This window comes from Pseudophryne corroboree, chromosome 5, assembly GCF_028390025.1.
Source record: "Pseudophryne corroboree isolate aPseCor3 chromosome 5, aPseCor3.hap2, whole genome shotgun sequence".
Classification (NCBI taxonomy): Eukaryota; Metazoa; Chordata; class Amphibia; order Anura; family Myobatrachidae; genus Pseudophryne; species Pseudophryne corroboree.
Genome location: NC_086448.1, coordinates 842,058,244 through 842,078,954, shown reverse-complemented (window position 1 = coordinate 842,078,954; position 20,711 = coordinate 842,058,244). Strand labels below are relative to the sequence as shown.

Below are 20,711 nucleotides of genomic sequence, written 5' to 3'. Positions count from 1 at the left end.
AGGACTGTAGATGGTCCCTCTCAGAAATAAGGTCCCAAGACGGTAAGACGTTCCAAAATGCTGTTACTATCCCACAATATGAGGCTGGTAGTAAAGAAGTTCCCGTAGGAGATGAGCAGGAAACTTACCGGATCACGTAGGTGTGCGGACCCCCGGTGATGTCAGCCGGCGGCGAGTGTGCTTACAATCCTCTGTTTGTGTTTATGAGCAGCGGGAGTCAGGAGGGTAGTTTGCTACGTCTCCTAGTGCAGGATCATAGAAGCGCTGTATACGGCGTCAGTGTGCGGCACGTGTGTTAGTAGCGGGTAAACCCCCCGCTGACGTCCTCTTGCGTTTGGTAACACTGTTTTGCTCTGCACACAGACATACCGCTGGGAGCCTCTCCCCTGCACAGACTGGTGACCTGCCTGAAGGAGATCAGCGCTGGGCACCCACGTGCGCATAACACTGCGATCACACCCGCGTCCTGGGGGACAGACGCCAACCGAATCTGTACAGGTGAGGAGGGGACATCTAGGACAGAGGGCGAGAGGCTAGAAGCATCCTATAAAAGACACACTATGGGGTGTATTCAGTGCATGTCGGATCCTTTCCAACGGACAATGCAGTATTCAGTCTGCGATTTGGTCGTTCTCAACAATGTCAATCCGACTTTTTTCTAAAGTCGGATTGACATTGTCGGAAACGGGGCTAAAACCTGTCTGATTTGGGAGCGAATCTGACAAAACACGTGGATCCGCGGCTGATCCGCCGATGCACGTGTTTTCTGACAAGTCGGAATTGCCGACCTGTCGGGTAAAAAAACGGCCGCCCAATTGAATAGGTCGAAACACTATCCGACCTAAAAAAGTCGGAAACTGACGTCTTTCCGACAAGATGTCAGTTCCGACTTGAATTGAATACCCCCCTATGTGTATAAACACACATAGACACACAGCATCTGTAATGTACACTCACTGGGGCTGTATGAGGTCACTATCCCGTGTGATGCTCCGCCTATGACCTCACTATGCAGAACTCTGCACATCATCACTGATCTCCCACAGCTGTGGCCAGGACTGAACCTGCCTGACTGTCCCGTATACATACATCTAACATATTACACTTCTACACTATTCATTCTGAGTGTTACACATTATGGAGCTGATTCTGAACTGGAGGAAAAGCAGAAGCAGCCAGTAACTGAGCACCTGGGTAACACCATGCTGCACAGCAGGGGGGCAGATGTAACATGTGCAGAGAGTTAGGTGTGGGAGGGACGTGTCCTAGTTCAGATCTACATTGCAGTGTGAGAATAAAGCTGTCCAGCATGTGTAGGCTACATGCAGAAGCAGCCAGTAACTGAGCACCTGGGTAACACATGCTGCACGGCAGGGGGCAGTTGTAACATGTGCAGAGAGTTAGGTGTGGGAGGGGTGTGTCCTAGCTCGGAGCTACATTGTAGTGTGAGAATAAGGCTGCCCAGCATTTGTGGCCTACATGCAGAAGCAGCCAGTAACTGAGCACCTGGGTAACACCATGCTCCACTGCAGGGGGGCAGATGTAACATGTGCAGAGAGTTAGGTGTGGGAGGGGTGTGTCCTAGCTCAGATCTACATTGCAGCGTGAGAATAAAGCTGCCCAGCATGTGTGGGCTACATGCAGAAGCAGCCAGTATTTATCTTGCATGCAAATAATAAATGTATGTGCCCCCCTTGTAATCCAGCATGATTTGCCCAGGTACTTTTTGCCTTTGCCCCCATCTCAGAATGGGCCCCAGTGAGTGTGCAGTGCCTGTTTATGTCGTGTATACAGACAGATTGCCACACACCTTAGACAATCACAGGACTGGTGTGTAAGAAGTCACTATGTCATAGAATTAGGGATCCTTACACCTCCTGTACTCGGGGCTGTACGATGAGCAGTAGCAGGCTGGAGAAGCTCTGCCCCCCTGGGTACGTGGAATATGGGAGAGCTATTTTGGCAGGGGTGTTACTGTATTAATGACGTTCTGTTACAGAAGCCCCTGTCAGAGTGAGTGGACCTCTGGGGTCCTGGGGGCCTGAGATCCCGGCCACCAAGCCCAATCCTTTCACAGTGGCGGTCACCAATGGAGCTGGGTGGCTGAAGAGCAGAGAGACGAAGACCCTGGAGAGTCGGAGCACAAGGCTGAGCAGAGATGGTAAGGGACGCCCTGCGGGGGAGGGGTGGGGTAACATCAGTGACCCTCTTGGGGTGTGTGACTGCTACGTTGTCTCTCCAGAGACCAAGCTGGACAGATTTCGCACTCATGTCCCCAGTGGGCAGAACATGGGCAGTGGATTCCAGAGGAGTGAAGAATCCCGCAGGCCAGAACTGGGAGTGAAGAGAACGCACTCTGATGGTAAGATGAGGGTCTGACCAGCATGGAGAAATCGCCAGCTTACGTAGCGCTCCATGTGGCAGCTTGTAGCCACTCCCCCCCAGTGACATCATATATACATAGTGCTCCATGTGGTAACTTGTAGCCACTCCCCCCCAGTGACATCATATATACATTGTGCTCCATGTGGTAACTTGTAGCCACTCCCCCCCAGTGACATCATATATACATAGTGCTCCATGTGGCAGCTTGTAGCCACTCCCCCCTGGTGACATCATATATACATAGTGCTCCATGTGGTAACTTGTAGCCACTCCCCCCCCAGTAACATCATATATACATAGTGCTCCATGTGGCAGCTTGTAGCCACTCCCCCCTGGTGACATCATATATACATAGTGCTCCATGTGGTAACTTGTAGCCACTCCCCCCCAGTGACATCATATATACATAGTGCTCCATGTGGCAGCTTGTAGCCACTACCCCCAGTGACATCATATATGCATAGTGCGCCATGTGGTAACTTGTAGCCACTCCCCCCCAGTGACATCATATATACATAGTGCTCCATGTGGCAGCTTGTAGCCACTACCCCCCAGTGACATCATATATGCATAGTGCGCCATGTGGTAACTTGTAGCCACTCCCCCCCAGTGACATCATATATACATAGTGCTCCATGTGGCAGCTTGTAGCCACTCCCCCCCCAGTGACATCATATATACATAGTGCTCCATGTGGCAGCTTGTAGCCACTACCCCCAGTGACATCATATATACATAGTGCTCCATGTGGCAGCTTGTAGCCACTCCCCCCTGGTGACATCATATATACATAGTGCTCCATGTGGCAGCTTGTAGCCACTCCCCCCTGGTGACATCATATATACATAGTGCTCCATGTGGTAACTTGTAGCCACTCCCCCCCAGTGACGACATATATACATAGTGCTCCATGTGGCAGCTTGTAGCCACTCCCCCCCTAGTGACATCATATATACATAGTGCTCCATGTGGCAGCTTGTAGCCACTCCCCCCCAGTGACGACATATATACATAGTGCTCCATGTGGCAGCTTGTAGCCACTCCCCCCTGGTGACATCATATAAGCGTAACTGCCCATGTGGCAGCTTGTAGCCACTCCCCCCCCCAGTGACATCATATATACATTGTGCTCCATGTGGCAGCTTGTAGCCACTCCCCCCCCAGCAGTGACATCATATATACATTGTGCTCCATGTGGCAGCTTATAGCCACTACCCCCAGTGACATCATATATACATTGTGCTCCATGTGGCAGCTTATAGCCACTACCCCCAGTGACATCATATATACATTGTGCTCCATGTGGTAACTTGTAGCCACTCCTCCCCCCCCCCCCCCCCCCAGTGACATCATATATACATTGTGCTCCATGTGGTAACTTGTAGCCACTCCCCCCCAGTGACATCATATATGCATAGTGCACCATGTGGTAACTTGTAGACACCCCCCCCCCCCCCCCTCAGTGACATCATATATACATAGTGCTCCATGTGGCAGCTTGTAGCCACTCCCCCCCCCCCCCCCCCCAGTGACATCATATATACATTGTGCTCCATGTGGCAGCTTGTAGCCACCCCCCCCCAGTGACATCATATATACATAGTGCTCCATGTGGCAGCTTGTAGCCACTCCCCCCTGGTGACATCATATATACATAGTGCTCCATGTGGCAGCTTGTAGCCACTCCCCCCCCCCCCCCCCCCAGTGACATCATATATACATAGTGCTCCATGTGGTAACTTGTAGTCACACCCCTAGTGACATCATATAAGCGTACCTGCCCATGTGGCAGCTTGTAGCCACTCCCCCCCAGTGACATCATATAAACATTGTGCTCCATGTGGCAGCTTGTAGCCACTCCCCCCCCCCCCCCCCCCCCCCAGCAGTGACATCATATATACATTGTGCTCCGTGTGGTAACTTGTAGCCACTCCCCCCCCCCCCCAGTGACATCATATATGCATAGTGTGCCATGTGGTAACTTGTAGCCACTCCCCACCCCCAGTGACATCATATATACATAGTGCTCCATGTGGCAGCTTGTAGCCACTCCCCCCCCCCCCCCCCCCCAGTGACATCATATATACATAGTGCTCCATGTGGCAGCTTGTAGCCACTGCCCCCTGGTGACATCATATATACATAGTGCCCTATGTGGCAGCTTGTAGCCACTCCCCCCCCCCCCCAGTGACATCATATATACATAGTGCTCCATGTGGTAACTTGTAGTCACACCCCTAGTGACATCATATAAGCTAATCTGCCCATGTGGCAGCTTATAGCCACTCCCCCCCCAGTGACATCATATATACATTGTGCTCCATGTGGCAGCTTGTAGCCACTCTCCCCCCCCCCCCCCCCCAGCAGTGACATCATATATACATTTTGCTCCATGTGGTAACTTGTAGCCACTCCCCCCTAGTGACATCATATATACATTGTGCTCCACGTGGCAGCTTGTAGCCACTACCCCCCAGTTACATCATATATGCATAGTGCGCCATGTGGTAACTTGTAGCCACTCCCCCCCCCCCCTCAGTGACATCATATATACATAGTGCTCCATGTGGCAGCTTGTAGCCACTCCCCCCCCCCCCCAGTGACATCATATATTCATAGTGCTCCATGTGGCAGCTTGTAGCCACTCCTGCCCAGTGACATCATATATACATAGTGCTCCATGTGGCAGCTTGTAGCCACTCCCCCCTGGTGACATCATATAGACATAGTGCTCCATGTGGCAGCTTGTAGCCACTCCCCCCCAGTGACATCATATATACGTAGTGCTCCATGTGGTAACTTGTAGTCACACCCCTAGTGACATCATATAAGCGTAACTGCCCATGTGGCAGCTTGTAGCCACTCCCCCCCCAGTGACATCATATATACATTGTGCTCCATGTGGCAGCTTGTAGCCACTCCCCCCCCCCCCCCCCAGCAGTGACATCATATATACATTGTGCTCCATGTGGTAACTTGTAGCCACTCCCCCCCCAGTAACATCATATATACATTGTGCTCCATGTGGCAGCTTATAGCCACTACCCCCAGTGACCGCATATATACATTGTGCTCCATGTGGCAGCCTGTAGCCACTCCCCCCCCCCCCCCCCCCCCCCCCAGCAGTGACATCATATATACATTGTGCTCCATGTGGTAACTTGTAGCCACTCCCCCCCAGTGACATCATATATGCATAGTGCGCCTTGTGGTAACTTGTAGCCACTCCCCCCCCCCCCCCCCCAGTGACATCATATATACATAGTGCTCCATGGGGCAGCTTGTAGCCACTACCCCCCAGTGACATCATATATACATAGTGCTCCATGTGGCAGCTTGTAGCCAATTCCCCCCCCCCCCCCAGTGACATCATATATACATTGTGCTCCATGTGGTAACTTGTAGCCACTCCCCCCTCCCCAGTGACATCATATATACATTGTGCTCCATGTGGCAGCTTGTAGCCACTATCCCCCAGTGACATCATATATGCATAGTGCGCCATGTGGCAGCTTGTAGCCACTCCCCCCCCCCAGTGACATCATATATACATAGTGCTCCATGTGGCAGCTTGTAGCCACTCCCCCCCCCCCCCCCCCCCAGTGACATCATATATACATAGTGCTCCATGTGGCAGCTTGTAGCCACTCCCCCCCCCCCCCCCCCCAGTGACATCATATATACATAGTGCTCCATGTGGCAGCTTGTAGCCACTCCCCCCCAGTGACATCATATATACATAGTGCTACATGTGGTAACTTGTAGTCACACCCCTAGTGACATCATATAAGCGTATCTGCCCATGTGGCAGCTTGTAGCCACTCCCCCCAGTGACATCATATATACATTGTGCTCCATGTGGCAGCTTGTAGCCACTCCCCCCTCTCCCCAGCAGTGACATCATATATACATTGTGATCCATGTGGTAACTTGTAGCCACTCCCCCCCCCCCCCCCAGTGACATCATATATACATTGTGCTCCACTTGGCAGCTTGTAGCCACTACCCCCCAGTGACATCATATATGCATAGTGCTCCATGTGGCAGCTTGTAGCCACTCCCCCCCCCCCCCCCCCAGTGACATCATATATACATTGTGCTCCATGTGGCAGCTTGTAGCCACTCCCCCCCCCCCCCCCCCCAGTGACATCATATATACATAGTGCTCCATGTGGCAGCTTGTAGCCACTCCCCCCCAGTGACATCATATATACATAGTGCTACATGTGGTAACTTGTAGTCACACCCCTAGTGACATCATATAAGCGTATCTGCCCATGTGGCAGCTTGTAGCCACTCCCCCCAGTGACATCATATATACATTGTGCTCCATGTGGCAGCTTGTAGCCACTCCCCCCTCTCCCCAGCAGTGACATCATATATACATTGTGATCCATGTGGTAACTTGTAGCCACTCCCCCCCCCCAGTGACATCATATATACATTGTGCTCCACTTGGCAGCTTGTAGCCACTACCCCCCAGTGACATCATATATGCATAGTGCTCCATGTGGCAGCTTGTAGCCACTCCCCCCCAGTGACATCATATATACATAGTGCTCCATGTGGCAGCTTGTAGCCACTCCCCCCCAGTGACATCATATATATATATATATAGTGCTCCATGTGGCAGCTTGCAGCCACTCCCCCCCCCCCCCAGTGACATCATATATACATAGTGCTCCATGTGGCAGCTTGTAGCCACTCCCCCCCAGTGCCATCATATATACATAGTGCTCCATGTGGTAACTTGTAGTCACACCCCTACTGACATCATATAAGCTTATCTGCCCATGTGGCAGCTTATAGCCACTCCCCCCCCCCCCCCCCCCCCAGTGACATCATATATACATTGTGCTCCATGTGGCAGCTTGTAGCTACACCCCTTGTGACATCATATAAGCGTATCTGTCCATGTGGCAGCTTGTAGCCACTACCCCCCCCTGTGACATCATATATACATAGTGCTCCATATGGCAGCTTGTAGCCACACCCCTAGTGACATCATATAAGCGTGTCTGTCCATGTGGCAGCTTGTAGCCACACCCCTGGTGACATCATATATACATAGTGCTCCATATGGCAGCTTGTAGCCACACCCCTAGTGACATAAGCGTATCTGTCCATGTGGCAGCTTGTAGCCACACCCCCGGTGACGACATATGTATATATATAGTGCTCCATGTGGTAGCTTGTAGCCACACACCCTGGTACTTAGGAGGCTGCCTGGGACTCCAGTAGTTAGGATGGAGCACTATATGAGACTTAGGGTCGGTCCTAGTAGGTGCGATTTGCCGTCTTCTCTACAAATCCAAGTAGAAAGTGGCAGTGAACCAGGCAAAGTGGCGTTTCTCCGTTCGCACCGCACTGAGGGTGAGAGGTGGTAGAGAAATCCTTTATGGGGACACTGCAGAACCCGCTGGACACCCCTAATGACTGATAAGACAACTGCAAGTTTCCAATCAGCTTATTTAGTCCAATAATTACATGACGTTTTTGGCGGTTTAAAAAAAATGGCCTCAAATTACCCCAACAACCTCACATGGCGTATAACTGACCAATCACAAACCCCCGCTGCGAGTACCGCGGATAGGAGAATTCCTGGGAGCGCGTATTGGTGCGAGTTTCATGAAACAACTCCCATCTGGCACCTAATAGGATTGACCCCATAATGTGGAGCGCCGGCTGCTGACCGGGAGGAGAAGAAGGTGGTGGTGGCGGCTTCTTACCAGCTTCTCCTCCTTGTCCGTGATGGGCTGTGATGTCACAGCCTCCATCACTGGGGAGGGTGCGACCAGAGCCTACGCCACCCGACATCCTCATATAAATGTTTTACTCCATGTTATTACAGATCTGTCCCGTCTGCCGGGTGTAATGAGCGGAGCAAAGAGGCCGGCCGTGGAGACCTCCTCCAGCTCTTCCCGTGCTGCCAGCAGCTGCTCCCCCAGCCGCTATGACACGTGGAGGCCACCAGGGGAGCTGCAGAGAGCCCTCACAAATGGTATGTGCAGGAAAATATTGCTGAAGCGGTTACATACAGTCTGGGAGGTATACCGGGGTCAGCGCTGTCCGTAGTTCCAGTGATATGCTGCATCCGCAGGAGTAACCGCAGTTATCCAGCCTATGTACTGAGACATCGACGATCTTCCTCTTCCACCTACTACAGTCTGTAGCCAATGCCATTCTAGACCCCCCCCCCGCTGTTGGTTATTATAGTCGCATGGTACAGCAGAGAAGCCCTCCAATGCTAGTGAAGTATGCAATGTTTTTATTGCAGATCAGCCAATCGGAAAGTCCCATCTGATGAGCGTGATGGACTGCGTGAGGAAGATCCCCGGCTGTCGGCCCAACCCTCCCTTACGTGTCCCAGGATCAGACCTTAGCCGGACCCCTGCGCAAGGTGAGCCCCTGCAGCCAGTCTGTGCCGTCGGCCACTGTCTCTGAGAATTTATCTGATGGTGTCCTCACTTTCTGACCTGTGCAGGCAGCGGTACAGAGGGGAAGCTGGTAGCGGTGAAAGAGGAAAAGGTCCCGAGCCCCCACCTGCCGGCCGCCAGTCAGTGGTTACAGCCGCCACGTAACCCCGACACCCCAGAGCAATCAGGTGATCACCTGACTCTGTTCTTCTGCTGGGTAGATGTCTGGGAAGCATTGCCAGGGGTGGGCCGTGGGATTTTCTGGCGTGATGGAGGTGTGAAGTCCGAATTTTACTTCTGTTCCACTTTAATATTGTCTCCTGTATAAAGCTGCCTGTATATCCATCTAGGAACTGCAGCCACAAATGTCCATCTGACTGGGCTGATGAGGCTCATGGAGGAGATCCCATGTGCGGAATCCAGTAGCTCTTCCAGGACCATGTACAGTATTGCCGTGGGACACACTGCGGGGGCCAGGAGACCTGAGAGACCCAATTACTGTAACGGTGAGGAGCAAATTTTGGTGATTGTAAGATCTTTGGGACAGGGGTGGATTATGTAGCTAAACAACGTATTTCGCGGTGTAATGTGCAGGGATCTGCTCACACTACTCCTCAGTGAGAGGTCACTGGTGATCTGCTCACACTGCTCCTCAGTGAGAGGTCACTGGTGATCTGCTTACACTGCTCCTCAGTGAGAGGTCACTAGTGATCTGCTCATACTGCTCCTCCATGAGAGGTCACTGGTGATCTGCTCACACTGCTCCTCAGAGAGAGATCACTGGTGATCTGCTCACACTACTCCTCAGAGAGAGGTCACTGGTGATCTGCTCACACTACTCCTTAGAGAGAGGTCACTGGTGATCTGCTCACACTACTCCTTAGAGAGAGGTCTCTGGTGATCTGCTCACACTGCTACTCAGTGAGAGGTCACTGGGGATCTGCTCACACTGCTACTCAGTGAGAGGTCACTGGTGATCTGCTCACACTGCTATTCAGGTTGAGGTCACTGGGTGATCTGCTCACACTGCTTCTCAGTGAGAGGTCACTGGTGATCTGCTCACACTGCTCCTCCATGAGAGGTCATTGGTGATCTGCTCACACTGCTCCTCAGAGAGTGGTCACTGGTGATCTGCTCACACTACTCCTCAGACAGAGATCACTGGTGATCTGCTCACACTACTCCTTAGAGAGAGGTCACTGGTGATCTGCTCATACTGCTCCTCCATGAGAGGTCACTGGTGATCTGCTCACACTGCTCCTCAGAGAGAGATCACTGGTGATCTGCTCACACTACTCCTCAGAGAGAGGTCACTGGTGATCTGCTCACACTACTCCTTAGAGAGAGGTCTCTGGTGATCTGCTTACACTGCTACTCAGTGAGAGGTCACTGGTGATCTGCTCACACTGCTACTCAGTGAGAGGTCACTGGTGATCTGCTCACACTGCTATTCAGGTAGAGATCACTGGTGATCTGCTCACACTACTCCTTAGAGAGAGGTTACTGGTGATCTGCTCACACTGTTACTCTGGATGAGGTCACTGGGTGATCTGCTCACACTGCTCCTCAGTGAGAGGTCACTTGTGATCTGCTCACACTGCTCCTCCATGAGTGGTCATTGGTGATCTGCTCACACTGCTCCTCAGAGTGGTCACTGGTGATCTGCTCACACTACTCCTCAGGGAGAGATCACTGGTGATCTGCTCACACTGCTACTCAGTGAGAGGTCACTGGTGATCTGCTCACACTGCTACTCAGTGAGAGGTCACTGGTGATCTGCTCACACTGCTACTCAGGTTGAGGTCACTGGGTGATCTGCTCACACTGCTCCTCAGTGAGAGGTCACTGGTGATCTGCTCACACTGCTACTCAGTGAGAGGTCACTGGTGATCTGCTCACACTGCTACTCAGGTTGAGGTCACTGGGTGATCTGCTCACACTGCTCCTCAGTGAGAGGTCACTGGTGATCTGCTCACACTGCTCTTCAGTGAGAGGTCACTGGTGATCACAGGGGTCTGCTGCTGTGTAAGACTGGCTCATGATTGGTGGTTGGCAGTCAGTGCAGAGCTGTGGATGTGAAAGTTGCAGTAGTAGTAGATTTTTGTATTGTTCCCAGGTATATACAGACCCAACGCTTTATCTTGCCATAGATTAGAATCAGACTGGAGTCTGCACAATATGATCCAGGTGCTTTAAACATTATAAACAAATCCTATAAGTGATTTCTTTAGTTGGAAAGCCTTATCGTAACAGATCGTACAACAATAATCACACACTCTTTATTCCCAAATGTTAAAATAAAAAAACAACAAAGTGACATAGAATACAGCTTTTTACTAAGTGGCTTATTATCCATGTTATTCATGTTTTTATTTTACTTTATTGTATGGTATATTTGAGGAGTAGTGTGAGCAGATCACCAGTGACCTTTCTCTGAGAAGTGTGAGCAGATCACCAGTGACCTTTCTCTGAGAAGTGTGAGCAGATCACCAGTGATCTCCTCTGAGTAGTGGTGTGAGCAGATCACCAGTGACCATTCTCTGAGGAGTAGTGTGAGCAGATCACCAGTGAATATTCTCTGAGGAGTAGTGTCAACAGATCACAAGACCTTTCCTCATCAGACCTTTCCTCTTTGTTGTGTAGATGACGGCAGTTTCCAGTCGGAGCTGAATGAGAATACCATTGCCTCGGTGGATTCTGTTTTCAGTGATGACACAAGCTGGTCATCGGAGAATGGTAATGGACCACTAGTGTGTTTCTTCTGTCACTCAGATCTTTTCCCTCCACTCTGCCGAGTGTAGTCTCTTCTTGTTTTCCTTCTGTCCCTGTACATGAGACTATTCTTCCCTCTGTCTTATACCTATTTCTACACCTTTTCCTTCATCATGTATATGTATATGTATATGATGTGTAGGCCATTGCCATGTTGTCTCTATACGCAGAGAAGCATAAAATAACCGTTTCCTGAGCAGAAGCTGCTGTTCCATAATAAGTAACGCAGAGGTTTGGACTTGTTTCATGCGACTCGTCTACCACCTCTGACACGCTCTTTCTTTCTGTATTGCCCCCAGATAACTTCTCCTCCCCACCTCATGGGACCACCCCCATAGGCTGCGCGGTCATTACTGAGAGTCCGGTTGGTCTCAGAAGTACAATAGATTATTACCTTATATGCCTTTGTTTTGTGCTTCTCAGTGGACCCTTCCTACTCGGCCATCGGTGGGCTGCAGAAGGTGGTGAGTGAGTTTGCAGAACTTGGGTCGGTAAGTCCTCTAGTGGCGGTCACTGCCCCTCCAGTCAGCGCCAGTATCCAAGAGGCGTATGCACAGAAGAAGAGCAAGGAGCCAGTAACGAGTGAGTACAAGCGGGGTCCTTCTAGGTGCCCAGACATTCAGATTGCGGCTGTGTGCTCTGATACCGTGAGGCAAAACGTAACATCCGCAGCTATCTCCGCAGCTCCTGTTTCTCATCCCAGTGAGGGCGTCAGGCGATCTGTGGGTGGTGCGCCAGGGAGTGCCGCGAGCACCTGTTCCGCTGAGAATGGTAAGAGAGGAGTTCAGGTTTGCTACTTTATTGAATCTTGTACCTACTCTTAGTTCCATCTTTTAGCCCTTTTTTGTTTGTCCTCCAGGAGCTGCAGCCTATGCGGCTCTTTGCGGCTTGCAGAAAGTGGTCCATGGATTTGTAGAACAGGAATGTGTGAGTCCTATTTCTGCAGTCAGGAACAACCCACCCAACGCCAGCCTGCGAGACTGTTCAGGAAAGAGACCGACGTATCCAGAGGAAGAAGGTAACAGGAGATGATGAATGTCTGGCGTCTGTGTAGTGCTTGTACATTAGGCCTTTTGTGCTGTCGCATGAGACCACTGCGGCGTTGCGGACGTATCTTTCCACCCTTGTTGCTGGAAATATGAGTTTGCACTGTGAAATGAAAGCTTTGCCTGCAGATGTGAAATCTCCTTCTGTCCATGTACATAGCTGGCTCTCTGGGTAAAAACAATATGGAGCTGCCTGCGTCTAGTTCCTGTGTGCCAATGTCCTCCAGATCCACAGAGCTTCTCTCCATCACCACTCTTAGTGTCCTCAAGGGATCCACTGTTCTCTGTCCAGTCACCGCGACCATGTTTCCTTAGAAGATCCACTGTGCTCTTTTCCGTGTCTATGTTTCCTCAGTAGATCCACTGCGCTCAATCCAGTTCCCGAGTCCATGTTTCCTAGGTTTGTCCAGCGCATTGGTCCAGTTCCTGAGTCAATGTTTCCTCAGTAGATCCAGTGCGCTCCGTCCAGTTACCTTGGCCTTGTTTCCTCAGGTGCTCAGTCTAGTTCATGTGACCATGTTTCCTCAGTAGATCTACTGTGTTCAGTCTAGTTCATGTGACCATGTTTCCTCAGTAGATCTACTGTGTTCAGTCTAGTTCATGTGACCATGTTTCCTCAGTAGATCTTGGTGCATTCCAACCAGTTCCCATGTCCATGTTTCCTCAGTAGATCCAGTGCACTCTGTTCAGTTCCCATGTCCATGTTTCCTCAGTAGATCCAGTGCACTCTGTTCAGTTCCCATGTCCATGTTTTCTCAGTAGATCTGATGCTCTCGGTCCAGTTCCCTTGGCTATGTTTCCTCAATAGATCCACTGCGCTTCATCCAGTTCCAGTGGCCATGTTTCCTCAGTAGATCCGGTGCCATCGGTCCAGTTCCTCAGTAGATGTAGTGCGCTCCATCTACTTACTGATTATTTCTCTGATGTCCTAGTGGATGCTGGGAACTCCGTAAGGACCATGGGGAATAGCGGCTCCGCAGGAGACTGGGCACAAATAGAAAGCTTTAGTACTACCTGGTGTGCACTGGCTCCTCCCCCTATGACCCTCCTCCAAGCCTCAGTTAGATTTTTGTGCCCGAACGAGAAGGGTGCACACTAGGGGCTCTCCTGAGCTTCTTAGTGAAAGTTTTAGTTTAGGTTTTTTATTTTCAGTGACACCTGCTGGCAACAGGCTCACTGCATCGAGGGACTAAGGGGAGAAGAAGCGAACCTACCTGCTTGCAGAGTGGATTGGGCTTCTTGGCTACTGGACACCATTAGCTCCAGAGGGACCGATCACAGGCCCAGCCTTGGAGCTCGGTCCCAGAGCCGCGCCGCCGGCCCCCTTACAGAGCCAGAAGCAAGAAGAGTCCGGCAAATCGGCGGCAGAAGACATCCTGTCTTCCACAAGGTAGCGCACAGCACTGCAGCTGTGCGCCATTGCTCCTCAGCACACTTTACACTCCGGTCACTGAGGGTGCAGGGCGCTAGGGGGGGGCGCCCTGAGCAGCAATAGAAACACCTTGGCTGGCTAAAAATACATCACATATAGCTCCTGGGCTATATGGATGAATTTTAACCCCTGCCAGATTTTCACAAAAAGCGGGAGAAAGGCCGCCGAGAAGGGGGCGGAGCCTATCTCCTCAGCACACAGGCGCCATTTTCCCTCACAGCTCCGCTGGAAGGACGTCTCCCTGACTCTCCCCTGCAGACCTGCACTACAGAAACAGGGTAAAAAAGAGAGGGGGGCACTAATTGGCGGGTTATTAACAATACAGCAGCTATAAGGGAGAAACACTTATATAAGGTTGTCCCTATATCTATATATAGCGCTCTGGTGTGTGCTGGCATACTCTCCCTCTGTCTCCCCAAAGGGCTAGTGGGGTCCTGTCCTCTATCAGAGCATTCCCTGTGCGTGTGCTGTGTGTCGGTACGTTTGTGTCGACATGTATGAGGAGGAAAATGATGTGGAGGCGGGGCAATTGCCTATAATAGAGATGTCACCCCCTAAGGAGTCGACACCTGAGTGGATGGCTTTATGGAAGGATTTACGTGACAGTGTCAGCTCCTTACAAAAGACGGTTGATGACATGAGACAGCCGACTAATCAGCTAGTCCCTGTCCAGTCGTCTCAAAAACCATCAGGGTCTCTAAAAAGGGCGTTACCTCAGGTGGTGGATACTGACGTCGACACGGATACTGACTCCAGTGTCGACGGTGAGGAGACAAACGTGACTTCCAGTAGGGCCACACGTTACATGATCACGGCAATGAAGGAGGTGTTAAACATTTCTGATACTGCAAGTACCACTAAAAAAGGGTATTATGTGGGGTGTGAAAAAACTACCTGTAGTTTTTCCTGAATCAGACGAATTAAATGAGGTGTGTGATGAAGCGTGGGTTTCCCCCGATAAAAAACTGATAATTTCTAAAAAGTTATTGGCACTATACCCTTTCCCGCCAGAGGTTAGGGCGCGTTGGGAAACACCCCCTAGAGTGGATAAAGCGCTCACACGCTTATCAAAACAAGTGGCGTTACCGTCTCCTGATACGGCCGCCCTCAAGGAACCAGGTGACAGAAACTGGAGAATATCCTAAAAAGTATATACACACATACTGGTGTTATACTGCGACCAGCAATCGCCTCAGCCTGGATGTGCAGCGCTGGGGTAGCTTGGTCGGATTCCCTGACTGAAAATATTGATACCCTGGATAGGGACAGTATATTGTTGACTATAGAGCATTTAAAAGATGCATTTCTATATATGCGAGATGCACAGAGGGATATTTCCACTCTGGCTTCAAGAGTGAGTGCGCTGTCCATTTCTGCCAGAAGAGGATTATGGACGCGACAGTGGTCAGGTGATGCGGACTCTAAACGGCATATGGAAATATTGCCTTATAAAGGGGAAGAGTTATTTGGGGTCGGTCTATCGGACCTGGTGGCCACGGCAACTGCTGGGAAATCCACATTTTTACCCCAGGTAGCCTCTCAACATAAAAAGACGCCGTCTTATCCGGCTCAGTCCTTTCGTCCCCATAAGGGCAAGCGGGCAAAAGGTTCCTCTTTTCTGCCCCGGGGCAGAGGAAGGGGAAAAAGACTGCAACAGACAGCCACTTCCCAGGAACAAAAGCCCTCCCCCGCTTCTGCCAAGTCCTCAGCATGACGCTGGGGCCTTACAAGCGGACTCAGGCACGGTGGGGGCCCGTCTCAAGAATTTCAGCGCGCAGTGGGCTCACTCGCAAGTGGACCCCTGGATCCTGCAAGTAGTATCTCAGGGGTACAAATTGGAGTTCGAGACGTCTCCCCCTCGCCGGTTCCTGAAGTCTGCTTTACCAACGTCTCCCTCCGACAGGGAGGCAGTATTGGAGGCAGTTCACAAGCTGTATTCCCAGCAGGTGATAATCAAGGTACCCCTCCTGCAACAAGGGAAGGGGTATTATTCCACACTGTTTGTGGTACCGAAGCCGGACGGCTCGGTGAGACCAATTTTAAATCTGAAGTCTTTGAACACTTACATACAGAGGTTCAAATTCAAGATGGAGTCACTCAGGGCAGTGATCGCGAACCTGGAAGAGGGGGACTATACGGTGTCTCTGGACATCAAAGATGCCTACCTCCATGTCCCCATTTACCCTTCTCATCAAGGGTACCTCAGGTTTGTGGTACAAAACTGTCACTATCAGTTTCAGACGCTGCCGTTTGGATTATCCACGGCACCTCGGGTCTTTACCAAGGTAATGGCCGAAATGATGATTCTTCTTCGAAGAAAAGGCGTTTTAATTATCCCTTACTTGGACGATCTCCTGATAAGAGCAAGATCCAGAGAACAGTTAGTAGTCGGAGTAGCCCTATCTCAAGTAGTGCTACGGCAGCACGGCTGGATTCTAAATATCCCAAAATCGCAGCTGATTCCGACAACACGTCTTCTGTTCCTAGGGATGATTCTGGACACAGTCCAGAAAAAGGTGTTCCTTCCGGAAGAAAAAGCCAGGGAGTTATCCGACCTAGTCAGAAACCTCCTGAAACCAGGGCAAGTCTCAGTGCATCAATGCACAAGAGTCCTGGGAAAGATGGTAGCTTCCTACGAAGCGATTCCATTCGGCAGATTCCACGCAAGAACGTTCCAGTGGGATCTGCTGGACAAATGGTCCGGATCGCATCTTTAGATGCATCAGCGGATAACCCTGTCCCCAAGGACAAGGGTGTCTCTTCTGTGGTGGTTGCAGAGTGCTCATCTTCTAGAGGGCCACAGATTCGGCATTCAGGACTGGGTCCTGGTGACCACGGTTGCCAGCCTGAGAGGCTGGGGAGCAGTCACACAGGGAAAAAATTTCCAGGGCTTGTGGTCAAGCCTGGAGACATCACTTCACATAAATATCCTGGAGCTAAGGGCCATCTACAATGCTCTAAGCCTAGCAAGACCTCTGCTTCAAGGTCAGCCGGTGCTGATCCAGTCGGACAACATCACGGCAGTCGCCCACGTAAACAGACAGGGCGGCACAAGAAGCAGGAGGGCAATGACAGAAGTTGCAAGGATTCTTCGCTGGGCAAAAAATCATGTGATAGCACTGTCAGCAGTGTTCATTCCGGGAGTGGACAACTGGGAAGCAGACTTCCTCAGCAGGCACGACCTCCACCCAGGAGAGTGGGGACTTCACCCAGAAGTTTTCCACATGATTGTGAACCGTTGGGAAAAACCAAAGGTGGACATGATGGCGTCACGCCTCAACAAAAAACTAGACAGGTATTGCGCCAGGTCACGGGACCCTCAGGCAATAGCTGTGGACGCTCTGGTAACACCGTGGGTGTACCAGTCAGTGTATGTGTTCCCTCCTCTGCCTCTCATACCCAAGGTACTGAGAATCATAAGAAGGAGAGGAGTAAGGACTATACTCGTGGCTCCGGATTGGCCAAGAAGGACTTGGTACCCGGAACTTCAAGAGATGCTCACGGAGGACCCGTGGCCTCTACCTCTACGAAGGGACCTGCTCCAGCAGGGACCCTGTCTGTTCCAAGACTTACCGCGGCTGCGTTTGACGGCATGGCGGTTGAACGCCGGATCCTGAAGGAAAAAGGCATTCCGGATGAAGTCATCCCTACCCTGATCAAAGCCAGGAAGGATGTAACCGTGCAGCATTATCACCGTATTTGGCGTAAATATGTTGCGTGGTGCGAGGCCAGGAAGGCCCCTACAGAGGAATTTCAACTGGGTCGTTTCCTGCATTTCCTGCAAACAGGACTGTCTATGGGCCTAAAATTAGGGTCCATTAAGGTTCAAATTTCGGCCCTGTCGATCTTCTTCCAAAAAGAACTGGCTTCAGTTCCTGAAGTTCAGACGTTTGTCAAAGGGGTGCTGCATATACAGCCTCCTTTTGTGCCTCCAGTGGCACCTTGGGATCTCAATGTGGTTTTGGGGTTCCTAAAATCACATTGGTTTGAACCACTCACCACTGTGGACTTAAAATATCTCACATGGAAAGTGGTAATGCTATTGGCCCTGGCTTCAGCCAGGCGCGTGTCAGAATTGGCGGCTTTATCCTATAAAAGCCCTTACCTAATTTTTCATACGGATAGGGCAGAATTGAGGACTCGTCCTCAATTTCTCCCTAAGGTGGTTTCAGCGTTTCACCTGAACCAGCCTATTGTGGTACCTGTGGCTACTAGGGACTTGGAGGACTCCAAGTTGCTGGACGTAGTCAGGGCCCTGAAAATATACGTTTCCAGGACGGCTGGAGTCAGAAAATCTGACTCGCTGTTTATCCTGTATGCACCCAACAAGCTGGGTGCTCCTGCTTCTAAGCAGACTATTGCTTGTTGGATTTGTAGTACAATTCAGCTTGCACATTCTGTGGCAGGCCTGCCACAGCCAAAATCTGTAAAAGCCCATTCCACACGGAAAGTGGGCTCATCTTGGGCGGCCGCCCGAGGGGTCTCGGCTTTACAACTTTGCCGAGCAGCTACTTGGTCAGGGGCAAACACGTTTGCTAAATTCTACAAATTTGATACCCTGGCTGAGGAGGACCTGGAGTTCTCTCATTCGGTGCTGCAGAGTCATCCGCACTCTCCCGCCCGTTTGGGAGCTTTGGTATAATCCCCATGGTTCTTACGGAGTTCCCAGCATCCACTAGGACGTCAGAGAAAATAAGAATTTACTTACCGATAATTCTATTTCTCATAGTCCGTAGTGGATGCTGGGCGCCCATCCCAAGTGCGGATTGTCTGCAATACTTGTACATAGTTATTGTTAACTAAATCGGGTTATTGTTGTAGTGAGCCATCTTTTCTAGAGGCTCCTCTGTTTATCATACTGTTAACTGGGTTCAGATCACAAGTTATACGGTGTGATTGGTGTGGCTGATATGAGTCTTACCCGGGATTCAAAATCCTTCCTTATTGTGTACGCTCGTCCGGGCACAGTATCCTAACTGAGGCTTGGAGGAGGGTCATAGGTGGAGGAGCCAGTGCACACCAGGTAGTACTAAAGCTTTCTATTTGTGCCCAGTCTCCTGCGGAGCCGCTATTCCCCATGGTCCTTACGGAGTTCCCAGCATCCACTACGGACTATGAGAAATAGAATTATCGGTAAGCAAATTCTTATTTTTTTGTTTCCTTCAGCTGAGTCTCCCTGTCTTCAGGAATTCTCCCCAGCACTGACCAGTCGCTTTCTGTGTGACAGTGGGAACTGGATGTCTGAAACTGGTGAGATACTATGAGCAGAATGTGGAGATAATGTTCCGGAGATGTTGCCTCCGTGTTTCTTCCATGTTCTTCCCTCGCTCTCTACAGACTCCTCATACTCTGCCCTTAGTGGACTCCAGAAAGTGGTGAATGGCTTCTCGGAGATGAGTTGCGTCAGCCCATTCTCTGCTGTCAGTACTACCGCCAGTGAGCCACCGGCACAGGGTGAGCAATGTTGCTGCGCTCTGCTGGAGCCCTCAGGAAGCTATGAACGTTCCTTCCCACTGTGCATAGTACGTTACATGTAATACAGGGTCCTACACTCTTCCTGCCCTGTGTATGTGAGGCACTGTTCTCTGTGCTGTGTATATGAGGCACCAGAATATTTTTTTCCCTGCCCTGTGTATCTCCGGCACCGGACTCTTGGTCTCTGCTCTGTTTATATGAGGAACTGATTTCTGCCTTGTGAATATGAGGCACCGGTCTGTACCCTATGTACATGAGGCACCGGTCTCTGATTGATTTGTTCCTTTTTTTCATTTGCAGATTCATCATACTCTACCCCCAGTGGGCTGAAGAAAGTGGTTAATGGGGTCCCTGACATTAGTTGTATAAGCCCAGTTACTGTGGCCAGTAACCTGTCCAGCGAGGGTGAGCCGGATCCTAGTGTAAAGAGAAGATGTGACCGAGGTGATTGTATGGAGTAGTCTTAATTCTCTTCACTCCAATCCTTTGTCCATAGGACACTACAGTAGTGGTGGTAGCGGTGACCCTTCCCCTCCCCTGTCCATAAAACACTACGGTGGTGGTGGTAACCCTTCTCATCCTCTCTCCATAGAACACTACGGTGGTGGTAACCCTTCTCATCCCCTGTCCATAGAACACTACAGTGGTGGTGGTGACCCTTCTCATCACCTGTCCATAGAACACTACGATGGTGGTGGTGGTGGTGGTGGTAACCCTTCTCATCCCCTGTCCATAGAACACTACAGTGGTGGTGGTAACCATTCTCATCCTCTCTCCATAGAACACTCTGGTGGTGGTGACCCTTCCCCTCCTCTGTCCATAGAACACGGTGGTGGTGACCATTCCCCTCCTCTCTCCATAGAACACCATAGTGGTGGTGGTAATGACCCTTCCCCTCCTCTGTCCATAGAACACTACAGTGGGGGTGGTGACCTTTCTCCTCCTGTGTCCTTAGAACATTATGGTGGGAACCGTTCTCCCCCTCTGTCCATATGACACTGTAATGATGGGGACCCTTCCCCTCTTCTGTCGATAGAACATGGTGGTGGGGACCTTTTCCTTCCTCTGAGAATAATATGGTGGTAACCGTTCCCCTCCTCTGTCCATAGAACACTGTGGTGGTGGTGAGGGGAAGGGTCCCCACCACCTTCTGTCCATAGAACACTACGGTGGTGGTGATGATGG

General features: G+C 50.9%; 1 protein-coding gene across 5 annotated transcripts in view; it reads left to right on the top strand.

Annotated features, from left to right (window-relative positions):
- Window positions 1–20,711, top strand: part of LOC134928664 (uncharacterized) — a 131,178-nt gene that overhangs the window by 78,643 nt on the left and 31,824 nt on the right. For 2 of the 5 annotated variants that reach the window (XM_063924629.1, XM_063924628.1), the window contains exons 21-34: window positions 364–498; window positions 2,000–2,161; window positions 2,243–2,362; window positions 8,237–8,386; window positions 8,663–8,785; window positions 8,870–8,989; window positions 9,152–9,307; window positions 11,445–11,537; window positions 11,997–12,155; window positions 12,246–12,344; window positions 12,433–12,591; window positions 19,218–19,301; window positions 19,389–19,505; window positions 19,827–19,970. In XM_063924629.1, coding sequence (XP_063780699.1) covers window positions 364–498; window positions 2,000–2,161; window positions 2,243–2,362; window positions 8,237–8,386; window positions 8,663–8,785; window positions 8,870–8,989; window positions 9,152–9,307; window positions 11,445–11,537; window positions 11,997–12,155; window positions 12,246–12,344; window positions 12,433–12,591; window positions 19,218–19,301; window positions 19,389–19,505; window positions 19,827–19,970 — 1,821 coding nt within the window. Of the gene's footprint in view, window positions 1–363; window positions 499–1,999; window positions 2,162–2,242; window positions 2,363–8,236; window positions 8,387–8,662; window positions 8,786–8,869; window positions 8,990–9,151; window positions 9,308–11,444; window positions 11,538–11,996; window positions 12,156–12,245; window positions 12,345–12,432; window positions 12,592–19,217; window positions 19,302–19,388; window positions 19,506–19,826; window positions 19,971–20,118; window positions 20,646–20,711 lie in introns of those variants that run through there. The other 3 variants (XM_063924632.1, XM_063924630.1, XM_063924631.1) reach the window with 3 other exon arrangements.